General features: G+C 46.2%; 1 protein-coding gene across 3 annotated transcripts in view; it reads left to right on the forward strand.

Moving 5' to 3' along the window:
• Window positions 1–20,188, forward strand: part of CCDC178 (coiled-coil domain containing 178) — a 1,259,352-nt gene that overhangs the window by 137,509 nt on the left and 1,101,655 nt on the right. For all 3 annotated transcript variants that reach the window (XM_078685673.1, XM_078685671.1, XM_078685672.1), the window contains exon 5: window positions 611–645. In XM_078685673.1, the coding sequence (XP_078541799.1) occupies window positions 611–645 (35 nt within the window). The remainder of the gene's footprint in view (window positions 1–610; window positions 646–20,188) is intronic.

Raw genomic sequence — 20,188 nt, forward strand, 5'->3', positions numbered from 1 at the left:
TGGCCCACTCTCAGTGGGCCTCCTAAAGGCATGTTTGCCTCTGCGCTCCTGTCCATAATATGGTGTGGGCACATAGGGAAAGTGGTTTCCTTATTTGCAAGGGGCCATGCCCCTTGCAAATGAGGGAATTCCCTCTTGAGATAGCGCTAGTGATGGATATGCGTCATCGCCATCAGTAATACAGAAGGGGCCGCATAAGTGTCTGCGGCCCCTTCTATAATATCAAAGCCCCCCAAGGGTACACAAAGTTGATTCATATGCCCATTGCGCCCGGGACACATTCTGTAATATAGCTCCAGATGCAAGCAAGAGAGCATGGACACCATCTTTATAAATAAAGGGTGGAGATGAATACACACCAATAGACAATAGCAAGTCTCCATCACAATAACAGCTCTCCACTGGACCCAGTTATGTGTGTGACAAATCGACTTGAAAATAATGAATGGGATTGTTCAAAGGTATGCTGTGTATTTTGATCACAATATATTATTAGCTTGCTTACTTTATTAGAACATATTATTGTTTACTTGAAATAGCTCTGTAATACTGCCTACGTTGTGAGGTAAATTCTGACTAAAAACATTAATAGATATAATTTTTTCCCCAGTATGAAGATATGCTAAAGGAGGAGAATGCTTCATGGTAAGAGTCATTTTCAAATTATTATTTAATGTGTTATGAAGTTTTCCACAGCGTCACAAAATGTACATCATTATAAACACCTTTTCTACCATAGGGAAATAATGCATTATCTTCCACAATGAAAACGCTCAGATCGAGGCATTTTAAATCAAAATATTTACAAAATGGAAAGGCCACTTTTTTAAATTTTTTATTATTATTATTTATTTTTTTGCAAGGAAATACAGTATTATATAATCAAACATTTCAAAAATTACAAAGTAAGTTCACTGAAAACAGACAAACTTACAGGCAGATTCATCAACCAAAATTGCTATCGCAATAGCTGCGAATTAGCTATTGCGATCGCAATTTAATGATCTGCAATTCATGATACGGAAAATCAACAATTTGCGAAATCGCAAAATAGATTTTGCGAAATCGCAAATAAAATCGCAGAATCAAGGTGGAACCCCCTTAGCGAATCGGAATTTGCGAGAATCCAATGAAACTGCGATTTACTTTGCGAATTCGCTAAATAATCGCAAACCAAATTCATAAAAAATCGCAAATTGCAAAAAACTAGAAAATCGCAATTTGCGAGGCGCAATTTAAGGAGAACCCAAGGCAGGTGGTAACCAGGAAGTCCATAAAAAAGAAAGAAATTTCCCTAAATTAGCCACAGGTGCGGCCCTGACCAAACACACTTAAGGAGACACAGTAGGAGCATAAGGACATTCACAATGCCAGGACTCTACATGGTGGTTAGGCGGCGAAGGCTCCAGGCTTCAGCAAGGAACAGACGCAGGATCCAGGAGCGAATTTTCCGACAGCGGATCACACTTCTGGGCCAAACTGAGGAGCAAATCTACTCAAAGTACCGGCTGAATTGGGCAATGATTACAAAGCTCATCCGGGACCTTGACCCCCTGATGCAGCACCCAACAAGGAGGACCAATGCCGTGCCCACCCATGTCCAGGTCTTGTGTAGCCTGCACCTCCTAGCCTCGGGAAGCTTCCAGGGGATAGTTGCCGTTGCGGGGGGGATCTCCCAGAGCACCATGTCACGCTGCCTAAACAGTTTCCTGGCTGACCCGGCTACACCATTACATCAAATTCCCGACCACCCAACAGGACTTGAATCAAACCAAGCTTGATTTTTACAACAATTCGCAATTCCCCCATGTCATTGGATGCATTAACTGTACCCACATTCACATCTGCCCACCAGCACAAACAGAATACATGTACCGGAACTGCAAGTGCTACCACTCACTGAATATCCAGATGGTGTGCAACGCTAAGACAATCATCACGGACATAGTGGCACAATACCCGGGGAGCACACATGACTCCTTCATATTCCGGCACAGCGGCATGCACACACGACTGGACAGGGGAGATTTTGGCGAAGGACACCTTCTAGATAAGTACACATGCCAACAAACAGTACATTGCAACCATGTAGCTGCGCATAACAGGCACTCACCCTCTGCTCCTTTCATTCAGGTGACAGTGCCTACGGTCTCCGTGAGTACATCCTCACCCCATACCCCAACCCTGCCACACCACAGCAACGGCGTTACAATGCTGCACACATCCGCACAAGAAATTGCATTGAGCGAACATTTGGGCTTTTAAAGAGCCGATTCCGCATACTACACAAGACTGGTGGGGCCCTCAAATACCAGCCTGAAGTCTGCTGCCGCATTGTGGCCGTGTGTGCAATACTCCACAATATTGCTACCAAGCGGAGGATACCTGTAGAGATCTCTGGCAGTGAGTCGGACGGGGACAACCGCCCACCTGCACATGTGCATCATGCACGGGGGGAGAATCCAGCTGAAGGACACAGGCGCCGCAACCAAATCACAATGAAATGTTTCTAGTGCCCCCACTCCCCTCACCCAACACTTCACTCATGCATGACAAATGAAATAATGACAGGAGTCAGATTAACTTGTGCATATTAAACCTTATTGTTTTTTTTCACAATCATGTAGTCATATTATTTTTATATTGCATGAGAGCTGTATTAACTCATACATCCCCATGTTTGTGAAGAGGGCATACTTGTATCATCAGCATGGCCTGCAGGTACATTAGGAAGAGTCAGTGGTGCCTTCGGACGGGCGCTCCCAGTCGCCTTTCTTCTTCCTCCACTTCAGCATTAGCCCGTGAGGCTGCAGTGGGCCTGTTGCTGCGGCGGGGTACCGTCACCAGCGGCAACGACAGGCTGCTGTGGCTGGAATTGCCCTCACTGGCATCATCCCCACCACTACCTTGTCCATGGCCAGTCGCCTGCAGACCCTGCACTGCTGTGGTGACTTGCTCCAGTGCCCTAGCGACGTCCTGGCAGCACTACACCATTTGAATCTGCATCGCTAGGGAGCGACGCGATAGTTGGGAGGTGGCATTCCCGATAATGTGATTGGAGCGTGTGTAAGCTGACAGGCAGGTCAGCAGCTGGCGGTGGCGGCGGCGGTTGACATCCTGCTGGGACAACAGGACCTGGGTGTTTTCTTGGACAGCAGCGGTCATGATTTGCATGCTGTCAGTGAGCTGTCCCACATTACGTGCAGTCTTGTGCAGCTGCAGGTGGATGGCAGCCAAGTTACGTGCCTGCTTCTGATGGACCCGGAGCATGCGCCGTTCAATGGACAGGCCAGGATCCCGGATGTTTCCCCCCCTGCCAGCGCGTGTTGTTGTGTCGCGCTGCTCCCTCACCAGTCCACTGGACTGTGATCGCACAGTGGCTGTGCGCCTTTTCTGCCTCCGGCCTGCAACTGTTGTGGCCTGTGCCACTACCATGGGTGTTACACCGGCTGGTTGTGGCGCGCATGTGGCTGCAGGGGTGGCACTGTCCACAGGGGCAGGTGGTGGTACTACTGCTGCTGGTGCTGCCTGTGATGGTCCTCGTTGGTGCGAAGGACGGCCCTGTCCCTCGGTGTCCTTGGGGTGGTCGTCAATGTGTAGGGCCTCACTGTCCGAGCTGGGTTGTTCTGTGCCACCTGTGATGTAAATGGGACCGTGATTAATGACATGTTTCATGCACATGGGAGGTTGCTACATGCATGCAGGCTAGCATTCCCTGACTGGCTTTGGGACTGACTATCACTTGACAGGTCTGGCTGTATGGGGCTATCTGGAAATTGTGGTCACACTACAAGTCCCACAATGCAATTGGGCATTTCTGGTGTGCATGGCCTGCATGACTGGGGTTTTCTAATGGTTAGCTCTGGAGTCATTGCCATTGTCAGGGGACAGGGTCGCAGTCGCATGGCACTTACCTTTGGATTGTTGAGTGGGTCGGGAGGAGTCCAGCCGGGTGACCCCCCGCATGCTTGGGGATTCAGGGTGTCCTCCACAAGGTCCTCCAGTGGGGTGTTGGGTGGTACGGTGGGCTCTCCTCCTCCGGTTGCAATTCGCTCCCCCAACCTCTCTGCAAATCTTTTTTTTGCACGCCCTCTGAGGTCATACCACCTCTTTTTGAGTTTGTCAATGGAGCGCTGGGTCACTCCACCTGCATTGACTTTAGCGCGGATCCGCAGCCAAATCCGCCTCTTGTCCGCCTCAGGCACCCTCCTTGGGTCCTTACCGAAGAGCCGGTCATGGTCCTTGGTGACTCCCTCAATTAAATATTCTAGTTCCTGCTCGGAAAATTAAATTTTCCTTTTTCTTCCAGGGGCACTGCTCCCTGCAGCTTCCTGGGACATTTTCTGGGGTTGATTGTGTCCTGGTTTGATGCTGCAGGTGCTCTGTTGTGGAGCTCTGGCAAGTGTTGCTTCCACTGTCAGGCTCAGTGAGCAGAATGAGGCAGGAAACTGCCTACTTCCTGGTTGTGATGTCATCATTGTGTTCGAAATGCGACTTCCCGTTTTTGCGATCTCGCAATTAGCGAGATCGCAATTAGTGATTTCGGTAATTGCGAGATCGCAATTTCAACACGGAAAAGGGGCGATTCTGCGATTTTTTTGCGATTCAGGCAAAATCACAAACGGCAATTGCGGCCGATTGCGAATCGCTTATTTTGATCGCTTTTCTACATGAATCCCATTCTGCGAATTCTAAATTGCGATTCGGTAATTTTCGCAATTTGGAATTCGCAGAATTTGGCTTTTATGAATCTGGGGGTTAGTGAATAAATGAAGATACAGTTCAGAACATTACATTTTCCTAAATCCACTCCGTAATAGGAGCCCATATCTTTTCTCCCATAACCCTCCTCCTTGTGCCTTTGGTTTTATATATAGCCAGTTCTAAATTATACATAGACAAAAGTCTTTCACCCCAACTAAAGAAAGAGGGCGGCTCAGGATTGATCCAATCCTTTGTGATACAGGCTCGTATTACAGCCATACAAATAAAGAGAAAACATTTCGTAGCCTTGGGCCTTGGCTGATCATCAATTCCAAAGTCACACCCAGTCAGTACCAACTCTCCAGATATGCTAATCGTGCGCCCCAAAATCCCAACCATTAACCTTTGAATATGCAAAAAAAATTCCGAAAGACTGGGGCATAAAAAGAACATATGGAGCGCATCAGCGGCAAACAAACCACACCTATTACATTTTGTACCAGTGGTCAAGCTCCATTTAGACACCCTCCTCGGAGATTAATATAAATCATTTATGGCCATGAAGTGCTGTGAGCGCATCCTCCCTGTAATAAGAACTCGATTGGCCAACGTAACAGATTCTAGAATATTAACTTCGGATATCCCAAGCTTGATTGCCCATTTATTTTCACAATTTTCCATATCATCCGGAAATTTTTGAATCAAGCAAGAGTAATATAGGCCAATTGATGTCTTTTTCAGCATATATTCAAGAAGAGGGATCTTAACCATTTGATGATCGGATACTAAGTTTGAGTGCTGTAAAAAGCTACGAATTTGGAGAAATTTAAAAAAAGTAATTTTTCGATAAAACAAAATTACTTTGTAATTCAGTAAAAGAAAGTAAATATCCTTCTTTAAACAAATCCCCTAAGCAATAAATCCCTTTAATCTTCCACCTAATCGCAATTTGATAGCAAAAAATGTTGGGTAATAGATCAGATGCGTTAAATGGGGTATATATATATTTAGTTTCGAGATGCCCATATGACGCCTAATCAGTTTCCAAACTGTATAAGCAGCTGTTAGGATCTTGAACTTAGTTTTCTTAAAGTAACTGGGTTCGATTACCTTCAACAAACATCCCTTTATCTCCTCATCCATCACCATCTCGTAGATAGATGGAGTATTACACATTGGGATTTGAGCTTTATCCCCAACGACAAGTGGACTGATAAATTGTAGAGCAGCAGCTACATAATAAAATAAAAAATAAGGAATACTACACCCACCACGCTCTTTAGGGAGAATCATCTTTTTATGGGCTCTACGTTGTTGTTCATAGCTCCACAAAAATCTAGTGGTTACCCTCTTTATTTTTTTAAATAATATAGAAGGAAACTAAATGGGGATTGTACGAAACATATATAAAAATGTAGGTGGTATCAATATTTTTAATACATTAGCTCTACCATATATAGATAAATGGAAATGATCTATTCTTTGTAAAGTCGCATTGGTTTTTGCCAGTATGGGATTAAAGTTTACCTCTGGAACTTTGGAAACAGGAAGTGATATCTTGATTCCCAAGTATGTAACTTCAGGGACAGTTAATATAGTCGTAGGAGGACTACCTCCAACATATAGAGTCTGGGTTTTGGATAAGTTCAATTTATATCCTGAAAAGGATCCAAACTGTGTCGCTAAATTGCTAATGACAGGTATTGCAGTTTCTATATCAGTTGTAACTATGACTATATCATCTGCGTAGGCTAACGCTCGATAATCTGTGTTAGCTAGATGAATTGGTTTTATATTTTCGGCCGAATTTAAACGATTTAAAATGGGGTCAATATAAAAAGCAAAAAGTAAAGATGAACAGGGACACCCTTGCCGTGTACCCCGGGTGATTGGAAACAAAGAAGATGTTTGGCCACCCAGTCGTATAGAGGCAGTAGGAAAGTGATACATAGTTTTCAAAGCTGTTAAAATGCCTGGGCCAAATCCCCTACTGGTCAGAGAATCCCATATATATGCCCAGGAAACCCTGTTGAATGCTTTCTCAGCATCCAACAGGGTTACCCCAATAGTGGAATTAGTTGCATGAGCCCAATCCAAAAATTTGATTAAACAGCGTATGTGATCCGCCGTATCACGAGAGGGAATAAACCCATGTTGAAATTTTGAAACTTGTGGTGTAATAATCCTAGAAAGACGTGCGTCTAAGATCTTAGAATAAACCTTACTGTCCGCATTGATTAGCGATATAGGCCTAAAGGAAGATGGTAGCAGGGGTGGTTTATCTTTCTTAAGAAAAACAGATATAACAGAAGACTGCCACGAAGATGGTGCTTTCCCTTTTTGAGCTTCCAAAAAGAGTGTGATCAGTTCTTTTTTTAAAGCAGTTCTAAAGACCCTAAAAAAATTCCAAAGGGATAGCATCAGGTCCCACAGCTTTGCCTGAAGCAAGTGACATTAGGGATTGCTCAATTTCTTCCCAGGTGATTGGGGTATCTAATTGCTCAGACTCCTCTGGTGACAGAATAATATTAGGTAAGGCATCACTAAATTCGCCTACCCTTCCTTCGATACCTCCAGTAATATCCTCTGTATATAGATTACAGTAGAACTCACAGAAGATCCCCAATATTTCCGAAGGAGTCTCGTGTAATTGCCCTGAATCATCTATAATTTTAGTTATCCTTGCAGATACCTCCTTCTGACGCTATCTTTTCGCTAGAAGTCTCCCTGAGTTCTCTCCCACCTCGTAGACTTCAGATCTGAAGACTGTAATTTGTTGAGCTAGGTCTGTGGCAAAGCTTTGATACATTTTTGCTTTCTTTATAGCTAAGTTTGTTAAAATTTGATCAGTGTTTAACCCTCTACTACAGGCCGTCATCAACTGAATTTCAGCGTCTCGCAATCTACCCAACTCGATGTCTGCCATCTTTCGATTTTCACGCTGTTTGTGAATTGAATAGCTGAGTGTTTCTCCCCTTACCCCAGATTTAAAAGCACCCCACACCATCTCAATTGATGCTGATCCTTGATTAATTTAAAAAAAACTCGGGAATCCACTTCCCCATATACTCAATATAGAGGGGATCAAGTAATAATTTCCGCTCAAAAGTCCAAGGCCGCGGAGGTGAGGTGGAATTAACATCTAAATCAAGAGTGATAGGATTATGATCCGAAATTATTTTGAGGAGAATTTCAAACCTAATATTTTTGGCAGAGTTTATAAACCACGTTGTTACAAAGAAATAATCAAGGCGAAAATGTTTCTGATACGGGGCAGAATAGAAAGTACACCCAGAAGCACCATCTCCCTTTAAATAGCCTATGTCCACCAACCCAAATTCATTAGTAATTCCTTTAATAGCCTTAAATACATTTTTCTTCTTACCATCATATATATAATTACTAGAGATATCGACTTGTCCATCCAAATGCAAATTAAGATCCCCACATAAAAGTAGGGGAGATGGCCAAAGTGCTAATTCTATACTTAACTGATTCAGCATGTCTGAATTTGGGCCATAAATAGTTCAGATAGTCAAAGCTGTAGCTTCAAGGCGTAATTCGCTAATTACCCACCGACCTAAAGGGTCTTCTTTAACATGTGTGCTTGTACCTCGCCCATACCTAATTAATATAGCAACACCTCTTGTAGTTGTACCCTGCCAGGAGCAGCCAATTAATTCAAGACATAAATCTTTAAGCCAACTCCTTTTTTTCCAACTTATATGAGTTTCTTGAATACACATGTGACAGCTGGGCCGGGGTAGTAAGGACTCTACAGGCTGCGAATCTCATATAACCGATTTATTGACACATAAGGGTGTTTGCCCGTGGGCAGAGAAATGAACAGGTCTACAACAGTCCTCCGGCCGTTGGTTCGTCTTGTCCGGGGCTTTATTCTCAAGGATCCCCGTCTTCTCCCTCTGGGGCTTCTCGGCTCCGGTTTGCAGTCAGGGAGGAAAGAAACATACAAAAGCCTCGTTAGTGGCGGACCGAGGGTAAAGGCATTAGAGGGGAAGGGGGAGTGAGGGATCACCAGGGTTCCACCACCTTGTCGCTTAGGGTCGGTCTGAACGTGTGCCTGGGGAACGTGAGGATTCCTGTGACCACCCTCGTTCTACCCCGTCCCACCCCGTGTGGTGAATAACCCTAGCATACGCCCTCGTACCTTGTTTAGCCACACTTCTCCCCTGGAAGTGTGGCAGGGCGGCTCGTGGGTCAGTGGGCCTCCTGGCTTGTCGTGTCTCTCCTTCGGCAATCCCGGCTGTAGCGCGTCCTCCCTTCCGTCTTCCGTGGTGTTGGCGTTCTCCTCGTGGGTCGGCGTCTCCCCAGCAGGCTCCGCGCTGGTGGAATCCCCCGGCACTTCCTTAACCGCCTCCGGATCCGCTGATTGGACTGTGGCAGATGACGAGGCCTCTCCTGATTGGCGGAACGTCGGAATCGTCAGGGGACTCCCCCCTGACGTCACTGAAGGAAGGGCCAACAGCGGAGTCAGCGAAGGCAGCGCTGAATCACTCCAGGCAACGTCAAAGGAATCCTGCGGACGGGGCGGAAACGGACACAAGTTAGCAGGTACGCCCCGTCCGTCCAGGACAGGGAGCTCGTCCTCGTGACACATCCCACCCCCAGGATTGACCCGATTGGGGGAAATAGGAAAGCGGGACAGAAAGTCAACATTCCCCTGCAGAGAACCCTTCCGATGCCTAACATCGATCTGAAACGGCTGCAAAGCCAAGAACCAACGCAGGATCCGATCGTTGTTCCCCCTGTTACGCTGGAGCCAAGTCAAGGGGGCATGATCCGTATACAAAACAAAGGGCCTCCCCTCGAGATAGTACTTCAGCTTTTCAACCCCCCATCTGACGGCCAGGCACTCCTTCTCGATAGTAGAATACGCCTGCTCCCTAGGAAACAGTTTCCTACTGACAAAGAGCACAGGCCTTTCTTCACCCCGTTCATCTTCCTGGGAGAGAACCGCCCCGATGCCAACCCCAGATGCATCCGTCTGTAGAATGAAAGGTTTACTGAAGTCAGGGGACACCAGAACAGGGGAGGACGTTAGAGCGTCTTTCAAGGCTTGGAATGCAGAGATGTGTGCGGGCGAAGGAGTCGGTAGAGAGGAGGATTTAACAGATTTTCCGAGGAGGTCCGTGAGGGGACCGGCCAAGTGTGCAAATTGGGAAATGAAGCGGCGGTAATACCCCACCAACCCCAGGAAAGCCCTGAGTTCTTTTTTCGTGGACGGGTATGGCAATGCCTTGATAGCTACAAGCTTCTCGGTCTGAGGCATGATCCGGCCATCCCCTAGAAGATAACCCAGGTACTTGACTTGCTGAAAAGCTACTCTAGACTTTTTGGCATCGATATGCAAATTGGCTACCTTTAGGCTAGACAAAATGTTCTCTAGATGGATCATGTGTTCGTCCCAGGTCTTACTGAACACGACTATATCGTCCAGATAGGCTGATGCATAAGACAAGTGAGGAGCTAGCAGGGTATCCATAGCCCTTTGAAATGTTGCTGGTGCCCCATGCAACCCGAAAGGTAGAACAGTGAAGTGGTAATGCCCAGAGGGGGTAGAGAAGGCTGTTTTTTCCCTATCTTTCTGTGCAAGGGGTATCTGCCAATAGCCCTTGGTGAGGTCGATGGTGGTGATGTAACGGGCCTCACCAAGGCGCTCCAGCAATTCATCGACCCGGGGCAAAGGGTACGCATCCTGTTTAGACACCCTGTTAACGGCCCTGAAATCAATGCAAAAACGGATGCTTCCATCCGGTTTTGGGACTAACACCACCGGTGAGCACCAGTTGCTATGGGAGGGCACAATGATCCCAGAGTCCAACATGTCCTGCACCTCCTTCTGGAAGGCAAGACGTCTTGCCTCCGGGATCCGGTAGGGCTTTTGTTTTACTACTGTGTTAGGGAGTGTCGGTATGAAGTGTTCTGCCAAATTCGTGCGCCCTGGTTGGTCAGAGAATACTCCCGAAAAGGACAACAGAAGAGACATGACTTCTTCCTGTTGTTCGGGGGAAAGTTCCTTGTTAATAGGGGTATCCCCGACCGTATGGGAAGTGTCTGGCACCGGAGATACGACATTGACGTTTTGTGGAGGTTTACCCAACCACTTCTTGAGAATATTGATATGGTACATCTGAGACTTGCCTCTTCCCAGCTGTACAAGGTATGTGGTACGTCCTATTTTTCGGATGATTTTGAAGGGTCCTTGCCATTCTTTCCTCATTTTATGTGTCGAGGAGGGCAACAAAATAAGTACCAAGTCACCGACGTCAAGTATCCTCCATTTTTTGCCTCTATCGTAAAAGGCCTTCTGTTTGGCTTGAGCTATGGCCAGATGATCGTGTGCAAGCGTTCTGAGCTTGTGTAGCCTGGTCTGTAGCTGGCGGGTATAATCCAGCAGAGCCTCAGCTTCCTGGGCTCCCTCGGCTTCCCAACTGTCTTTTGTTATTTCTAGAAGAGTTCTTGGCGCTCTTCCGAACATCATCTCAAATGGGGAGGTCCCTAGGCTGGACTGTTTCTGACTACGGAGCACAAAGAGGGCTAGAGGTAGCAACTGATCCCAGTTCTTCCCGTCCCCAGACAGAAGTTTTTTTAGGGTTAGCTTCAGGGAGCCGTTGTATCGCTCAACCAAACCATCTGTCTGGAGGTGGTATACAGATGTTTTAATGTGGTGGATGTTTAACTGTCCACACACTTGTTGCATCAGACGGGAAACAAAAGGGGTGCCCTGGTCGGTAACGATTTCCCTGGGAAAGCCCATGCGTGAAAACCCCTCCACTAGCCTCTGAGCTATGGCTGCTGAAGTTGCTGCTTTCAGAGGAAAGGCCTCTGGATAACGTGTAGCATAGTCAACTAGTACAAGGGCATACTGATGACCTCTAGAAGACTTGGGTAAAGGGCCGATTAGGTCCATTCCTATGCGATCGAATGGGACTCCTATGATGGGCATAGGAACCAGAGGCACCGGAGGGGGAGTGTAGGGATTCCGTTTTTGGCAGATCCTACACTCCTGACAGTATTTCTGGACTTGAGCATAAATACCTGGCCAAAAGAAATGACGCAAAATGGCTTGACCCGTTTTTTTCTGCTCCCGAATGACCAGCCAAAAGATGGGCATGTCCAAAAAACAGAATTTGATCACGAAAGTCGTTCGGGACCAATAGTTGAGGCTCGGCATCTGCTTTAGCGAGCCTATAGAGCAGACCGTTTTTCTCCACAAATGTAGGATAGCTTTTGGTGGATGGCTCTTTTCCGTCTCGTGCTACCTGCCATGCATTTGTGAGACTTGCGTCATTTAACTGGGCTGTCCGGAAATGCGTGTCCCTAGCCCAAGGTTCTGAGACTAGTAGGGAATCATGGGGAAGAGACAGATGTTGGAGGGCCTCAAGTAACAGAGCATTGAAGGAGGGGTTGTCCGTTCCTATGATAATGGGTTCTGGCAGTCTGGACATAACCCCTAGGGTGACTTCCTTTCCTTTCCCTGAGGGGGTGTGCAACGTAACTGAGGCTACAGGGTACTCCTTCACGTCACCATGGACGCAACGTAAATGGACAACCTTCCCCGGGATGAGGGCTGATGGACCCACTAATTCCTCACGAATCACTTAGTGCTTACAACCGGAATCCAACAGTGCCCTTACAACATTACCATTAAGGGAAACCCTTACGTAGAATGTAGTTCCGGTTTCTTGCGCATAGAGAATGGATCTGGGGGCATAGCTCACGTCCATAGGTTCATCTTCTGTGTCTTTTTTTTTTTTTCGACAGTACCGAGCTATGTGTCCCCACTCCCCGCAATCGTAACATTGAGGTCCAGTGTTTGGCAGTTCGGGTCGTTGGAAACGCAACCTAGGTGGCTCTGGCAAGGGTTTTTGTAGTTTCTTTTCCGGTTTAACGGGAGGCATGGATTTGAGTGGTCTCTCGGGCTCCCTCACATAAGGTTTACCTTGAGCCCGAGCGTAACAAGTAGCCATCTCTATGGCATGGTCTAGAGTCAGTCCCGCATGTTGTTTGAGCCAACGCTGGGTACTGTAGGGGAGTGCTTCAATGAATTGTTCCAGGTATATTTTATTCATGATGGCATCTACGTTACCGTCCTGGGGTTTGAGCCATAGATCAGCGGCCTCCTTTAGCTTAAAGAACAGTGTCTTGGGCAAATCCCCTGGTACCCCTTTCTCTTGACAAAAACGTGTGCGATGGGTTTCTTCGTCCACCCCCAACCGGTCTAGGATGTACTGCTTGACTACGGCGTATGCCGTGGTGCCATCCCGGTTCACCGTTTGATAGGCTGCCTGAGCTTCCCCTATCAACAGGGTGCCAGGTAGAACGGCCATCTATCCCCAGGCCAGGAGCTAGCTCTCGCTGCCCTTTCGAAGTTCAAAAAGAAAGCAAGGGGGTCCTCTCCAGGGGTGAACTTCTGCAACGGAACCACCGTGCCTGGGGGTGGGGCGGTAGCCCTTCCTTGGCCCAGAACAGTCATTAACTGGGTTTGTCCTTCAGCAAGTTTCAGGATGTTCTCAGACTGGCTTTGGATGGCTAGTGTGAATGCGGTCCTGTCCGCTTCCATTTGGGTCAGTATGTTTTCCATTCTGTTTCGAATGGCGCGGCTCCTTAGTAGCTCCTATCTGGCTCGCCACTTGTGACAGCTGGGCCGGGGTAGTAAGGACTCTACAGGCTGCGAATGTCATATAACCGATTTATTGACACATAAGGGTGTTTGCCCGTGGGCAGAGAAATGAACAGGTCTACAACAGTCCTCCGGCCGTTGGTTCGTCTTGTCCGGGGCTTTATTCTCAAGGATCCCCGTCTTCTCCCTCTGGGGCTTCTCGGCTCCGGTTTGCAGTCAGGGAGGAAAGAAACATACAACAGCCTCGTTAGTGGCGGACCGAGGGTAAAGGCATTAGAGGGGGAAGGGGGAGTGAGGGATCACCAGGGTTCCACCACCTTGTCGCTTAGGGTCGGTCTGAACGTGTGCCTGGGGAACGTGAGGATTCCTGTGACCACCCTCATTCTACCCCGTCCCACCCCGTGTGGTGAATAACCCTAGCATACGCCCTCGTACCTTGTTTAGCCACACTTCTCCCCTGGAAGTGTGGCAGGGCGGCTCGTGGGTCCGTGGGCCTCCTGGCTTGTCGTGTCTCTCCTTCGGCAATCCCGGCTGTAGCGCGTCCTCCCTTCCGTCTTCCGTGGTGTTGGCGTTCTCCTCGTGGGTCGGCGTCTCCCCAGCAGGCTCCGCGCTGGTGGAATCCCCCGGCACTTCCTTAACCGCCTCCGGATCCGCTGATTGGACTGTGGCAGATGACGAGGCCTCTCCTGATTGGCGGAACGTCGGAATCGTCAGGGGACTCCGCCCTAACGTCACTGAAGGAAGGGCCAACAGCGGAGTCAGCGAAGGCAGCGCTGAATCACTCCAGGCAACGTCAAAGGAATCCTGCGGACGGGGCGGAAACGGACACAAGTTAGCAGGTACGCCCCGTCCGTCCAGGACAGGGAGCTCGTCCTCGTGACAACACAAGAAGTCAATTTTCATAGTTTTCAAGAATTGAGCCATAATACCCCTTTTCCTCCTATCATTTAGGCCACAGATATTCCATGAACATATAATAAATCTACCCATTGTCAAGACGGGTTATACCAGAAAGAATCAAACAGAAATCAACCAATAAAGCAGTTACATAACATGATTCAAAAAAATCACCAATTTGTGTTACACAAAATATTCCTTTACTGTTTTCCTTGCCCCACACACCAACCCCCCCACTGAAGCCCACCCCGCCCACCCTGAAACCCACCCATATGAGACAAGGGGACTGACAAGCCCCCATAGGTGATGGAGAGAGAAGCTATCTGCCCCCCACCGATCATCCCTACCCTTTTAAAGAGAAAAAAAAAGGAAAAACCAGAAAAAGAATTTTTTAGCAAATCATTGCTGCAGTCATGAAAAAAGAAGATAGCATAATTAAAGTTTTTGTTGTACCTTGCTAAGATGAATCAGAAACTATGACATCAAGCGATTGTAGCTAAATAGTTTTTAGCTGCTATTTCTGACACAAAAAAGACGTTTTCTCTTCATACAAAACCTTTAACTTGGAAGGATTTAACAAGAAAGCTATGGCTCCCTTAGCTTGAAATTGAGGTATCAACTGCCGGAAATGCCTGCGCTGTTGGACCGTTGTCTGGCAATAATCAGGGCGAACGAAGAATTCAAAACCCTTCCCCTTCCTTTTTCGATCAGGTCTTGCTAGATTGTATAGAGTTTCTCGTAACAGAAAATTACTTCAGTAGAGTTACTGCCAGTACGTTTGTGAAAGGGAAATCGATGGACTCTTTGAAGTTCGCGCTCCCAATTCCATTGAGTTAAGTCAGGAAACGCTTCTAAGAATAGCTCTTGAACAAACAGCCGAATATTTCTCCCTTCAGAACCTTCAGGGATACCTAAAACTCGAAAGGTTATTTCTTCTTGCTCGATTCTCCAAGTCCATAGGCTTCCAGTTAATATCATCTCTGAGGGTCGTTAATGCTGCAACTTCCGACTTGTGTTGGACCATTTCGTCTTCGACTGAAGAAATCCTAGTCTCCACCTCAGCAACCCATACAGTTAACTCACTTGTTGATTTAGTGATCCGGTGTACTGTGTTCTGGAGTTTGCGTACCGCCCCTTGTACACGCAAAGCTTCTGTCCATGTCTCCTCACGATGTAAAGTAATAGCTTGGAGAATTGTAGCAAGAGTAATTTCAGATTCTGATGCAGTCTGATTTCCTTGATGAGAGTCAATATCCCGAAGGTTTGAAGCAGTATTGTCAGCAAACCCTGCAGACTCTCTAAGTGCTAAAGTTATACCATTAACACCAGATGAAAGAGATTCGGCATGAAGGGGAGCCAATAAGGGAGATCCATCATTTACAGAATGCTGAGTAGGAGATGTTCGTGTTGAAGGAAGACAAGCTGAAAGAGACACTCTGCGAACTGTATTGACTCCTGGAGAGCTACACTCGTCTTCCTCCAATGGAATAGAACTAGTCAAGCTCCTATCATCAGCCCAGTTATTTTCAATGCTGTCAGCGCCTGACAAATTGGATAAATCAGACATTGAATAGAATTTACCTGCAGAATCCCCGGAGTCTACATCAGAGATAGCTTGTTGGAACATCCCTGGCTCAGGATTAACAGTATCCATTTGTAATAAAGCTTGACCCTCCTTGCTGACTAATACCTCCATTGGTTTCTGTTGTAAAATCGCAGACTGTTGAAGCTGCAAGGCAGGAACCATAGGATTTACTGCTTCCAATATAAGAGGTTTGCCCTTAAGCTGAACCTTCTTTTTAAACATGCCTGGGATTCTGGGATTAATACCATCAGATTTGCCAGTTGTTTGTGACGGTCTGCCCAAATCCAAAGAGGAGAACCTGCCTCTATGAGCCAAGTTATTAGTCACTGCATCATTAATGGGGGCATTAGCACTTACTTGACTCTCCGGAGTGTCCATGTTGCCACCGGGTTCAGCAATGGAAACCGCCGTTGGGGGCATAGAAACTGCTGTATCAGCTGTTGCAGTTGCTATTGCTGTTGCCGTTGTGGCCCGTGTACACGGCCCTTTCCCTCTTCCAGCCGTCATGAAACCGGTGGGATTCTTTGGAGCCATGAAGCCCGTTTGTATAGCTCGAAATGAAGAAGACGGAGTCCCGATCCAGCGCTGGATTTCCGGGTCTTCCAAGAGCTCGGCTGCTGTCTGACTTGAATGCAGCAAGAAATCCGCTACCGCTGTCACTGCAGGCTGCGGTAAATATCGAAAACCCCAGAGGCATCTGGAAATTGACGCAGGGTCGACAAAGTACTGTGGGACAGCACGGAGCACAGAACACAGGTAAGAATGTCGTGTCTGCTGGAGCCGCTGGAGCCGCTGACAACGAAGTAGATCACTCAGCATCAATCGGCGATTAAAGATAGTTCAGGAATCGTTCATTAAACGGATGTATGTCATTACCATGCATGCTTTTACAACGCAGGCCTTTACTACGCAACTTTCACAACGCAAGTCGTTACAACGACTTGCGTTGGGGGGTGCTGGATAGTGAATAGTTTAATTTACTATTCCAACTCCAGTCCCCGTGGATAGTAGGGAAGGTTTTGGATAGTAAATTAACTATTCCCTATCCTAGAGCGCCCCCCCAGCGCAAGTCGTTGTAACGACTTGCGTTGTAAAAGTTGCTTGGTAAAGGTACTGCGTTGTAAAAGTTGCGTTGTAAACGCTGTTCCCCTCATTGAACAGTTTTCCACGTTCCAAGTTCCTAGTTTACAAGATCAAACGGGGGGATTAGACTGGTGAGGAGCAGCGGAAAGCCTGTCTCACTTGGACATCGCTGCGTCTGCCATCTTGCCTCGACTCTCTGTCAAAAAGGAAAGGCCACTGAAGCTAATTTTGTCTACTTATTGTTGTCCCATGACCATATATACTTCATATAATCAGCATATTGGATAAAGTCTCTGGGGAAGAATTTTGAATTTAAAGTCATGCAAAGGAGGGCAAAATAGGTAAAATTATTTGATACAAGGTAACACCCTCACAATCTCTGTGGATTGTCGACCTGATTCACAAAAAAGTAGGAAGTTCACACAGATACAGCCATTCGCTTAACATTTGCATTGTTTTCCACACTGTTTGTGATTCACAATCCCTTCTCCGTCTATACAACTTGGAAATGTAAGCAAATGTAGTTCATATGCCATATCCATAGATCTCTACCTGTCCATGGAAAACATTTCTGTTCTCAGATACCACTTTTAACGTAAGTTTGAATATGTTTGCAAAACAAATTTCCCCCTGCTATGATGAATTGCCTTTTGTTGATTAAAAGTATTGGCTCTCCCACGAAAGATGACTAATTGAGCTTCTGAAGGTTATGGTTCTCAAAAGCAATCCAAGATATCTTACACAGTCTGTCCATGTTCCCTGTGTAATAGGGCTTACTCCAGTGGACCTTACTCCATTGGTCTGTTGGAGGAAGTGGACCACAGAGTAGTCTCGGCTATGGGCTAACTATGGTCCGCCTGCAATTAAATTGGGTAAGCTGACAATAGCCTGACCATAGCCTTGGGCGAGGAAACTCCTTCGCTGTTGCAAGAGAGTTCCCGCTCCTCAAAGAATTAATTTAGGCCCTAAATTATTACTCATCATGTAGTTTCTGTGGTGTATTAGAGCTAGGGAAGGGGAGGGGGCCCACCTAATTTAGATGGGGTGAAAAATAGCCATTTTTCAATGGTGATCACCTTCAGGAAAAACCTGGTGGTAAGGGTATGGAAAATCCCTCATTGCCCCCTTCCTTGCCATGGGATACTCCCATGGCAAGGGAGGTATTGATTTATTTATTTTTTCCCCTAAAAGAATGTCCCACTTTAGGATTTTCTTTTTGAAAAAAAAAAACATTGTTAGTTTGCTCTACGGCTTTGTAATGTTTATAACATTACAATGCATTGTCATGTGCCGCCATGATGGCAGTTCCTGACAATGCTAAAAATGTCTGGTGAGCCGGCGTACATTTCTAAATTTGTCTGCTAGCACCTCCACCAGAGCAACGGAGTAAATTGCTCTGGTGGAGGATGGTCCGACAGCCAAAATTTAAATTAGGCCTTCAGTCTATAGTTCCTGACATCCATCATTCCTGACTAATTGGGAATGCTTGAACAGCAGGCAGGACCAGAAACGGCTTCTGCAAATGATGCTGTGGCTTTACGTTGCTAACAAACTTATTCTTAGCATCCGTGCCTCAGACACATGCCGCACAGGCATACTGATGCACCACCAACCATGCACTGCCCACTTCCTCTCATTTGTTCCTGTTAGAGAAATGTAGAAAAGGGTTATTTTGATGCCTCACCTTTTTTGACCCCAGAAGGCTTTTTTGGGTGATCACTCACTATTGGCTGCCTTCCTTTTCCTAAAAAAGTTTTTTTTTAGGTTTTTCAGTTCTTGTAAGAAACATGGTTCCCTCTCCCTCATAGGGCATTAGAGATCAGCTCCATCAATGCATACAGTGTAACTCTGGCTGCACGCCCTGTTTTGGGAGTTTCCATCTAATGAGTTCATGTCAATTTGTAACCCCTTTAGTGCTAAGGCAATATTCTTCTTATTCACTAATTTCCATTGAAATGAATGGGCAGTGCATGACGAGTTACCCTTGTCATTAGCATCCAAGTGGGGAATGTAGATGAGGCTCCTAGGGACAAATCTTCATTTGATGTAAAAGGTAGGACCGGGTAAAATAGGAGACCAGAGACTTTTTTAGCAGTCTATCATGCATTGCCTATGGGTAAAAAGGAATCTGGATTATCAAATTCATTTCACCTAATGGCACAGAGGCCTTTACAGCCTCACCCCATTTGAGGCCCACAATCACCCATGCAAGAGCTAAACCTGTGAGTACCTCTTGATGGGAAAGCAGCCAGTTGCGAGACGTGTGGTACCGCTGTACAACGCCATCTGTTCATACTTGATACATTTATCATGGTACTGCAGATGAGTACTCCTGCCTTTGGAACTCTATTATGCAGACTTTAACGTGGATCATATTGACCAAGGCCAATCCTCCAGACAGATAAATAGGTCCCTTGAAAAATGACTTTCACCAGAGGAAGAATCCAACTAGCACGGTTGTGCTTAGTTGCAAATACCAATTCAAGCTATTCAAGAGTGTGAAAAAATGCAGAGTTCAGTAAGATAGGCAAGGCCCTTCTAAGAATATGCCTGCTCAAGGACAAAACAGAAGAAAGATAAGATTAACATCAGTACCGCACGCATGTTAGTATTGGGTCCAATTGAGGTTTTCACCTCTTCCAGTACCAGAGCTTGAATTACAACATTTACAGCTAAATGCCATTACTTACCAGGAATTTAACTCTTATAGTACTTTTTAGTGCTTTTCACTGGTTTGCATAGTATCTCTGAAATGTTTATGGTGGTGAAAGAAATTGTGAACACTGGGCCATTCATGAGTTATGTGTCAGATGCATCTTTTGTTACTAAAAAGATATCAAGAAGTACTCCCCCTTGTTAGCTGGGGAGAAGCTCATTCCAACCCTTATGGACACTGGAACTGACATGTCAATAGAACTATCAGATGCAGTAACAATGTTTCCATTGTAGGAATCTGCTTTGTATGCTATAGTCAAACAGATCAAAACCTAACTAGAGATATCTTAATTGGATATAGTGCATGTTCAAAACCTTTTCCAGTGTTCCAGGAGAGATGCCACATAAACGTTCAAAAGTGGATACAGACATTGGGCCAAAGTCGGAAGATAACCAAAATTAGCCTCACTTAACAAATCAGTTTTGTGCAGTCATGCAGAAGGCCAAAGCAGGTCATGTCCTGATACAACTTGCAGAACTGGAGTAACATTAAACAGGTTTTTGATTTTCTTACTCTGGATACTACAGAAAAAATATTTTCTGGACTTATGAAGCTAAAC

This window comes from Lissotriton helveticus, chromosome 4_1, assembly GCF_964261635.1.
Source record: "Lissotriton helveticus chromosome 4_1, aLisHel1.1, whole genome shotgun sequence".
In the NCBI taxonomy this organism is placed as follows: Eukaryota; Metazoa; Chordata; class Amphibia; order Caudata; family Salamandridae; genus Lissotriton; species Lissotriton helveticus.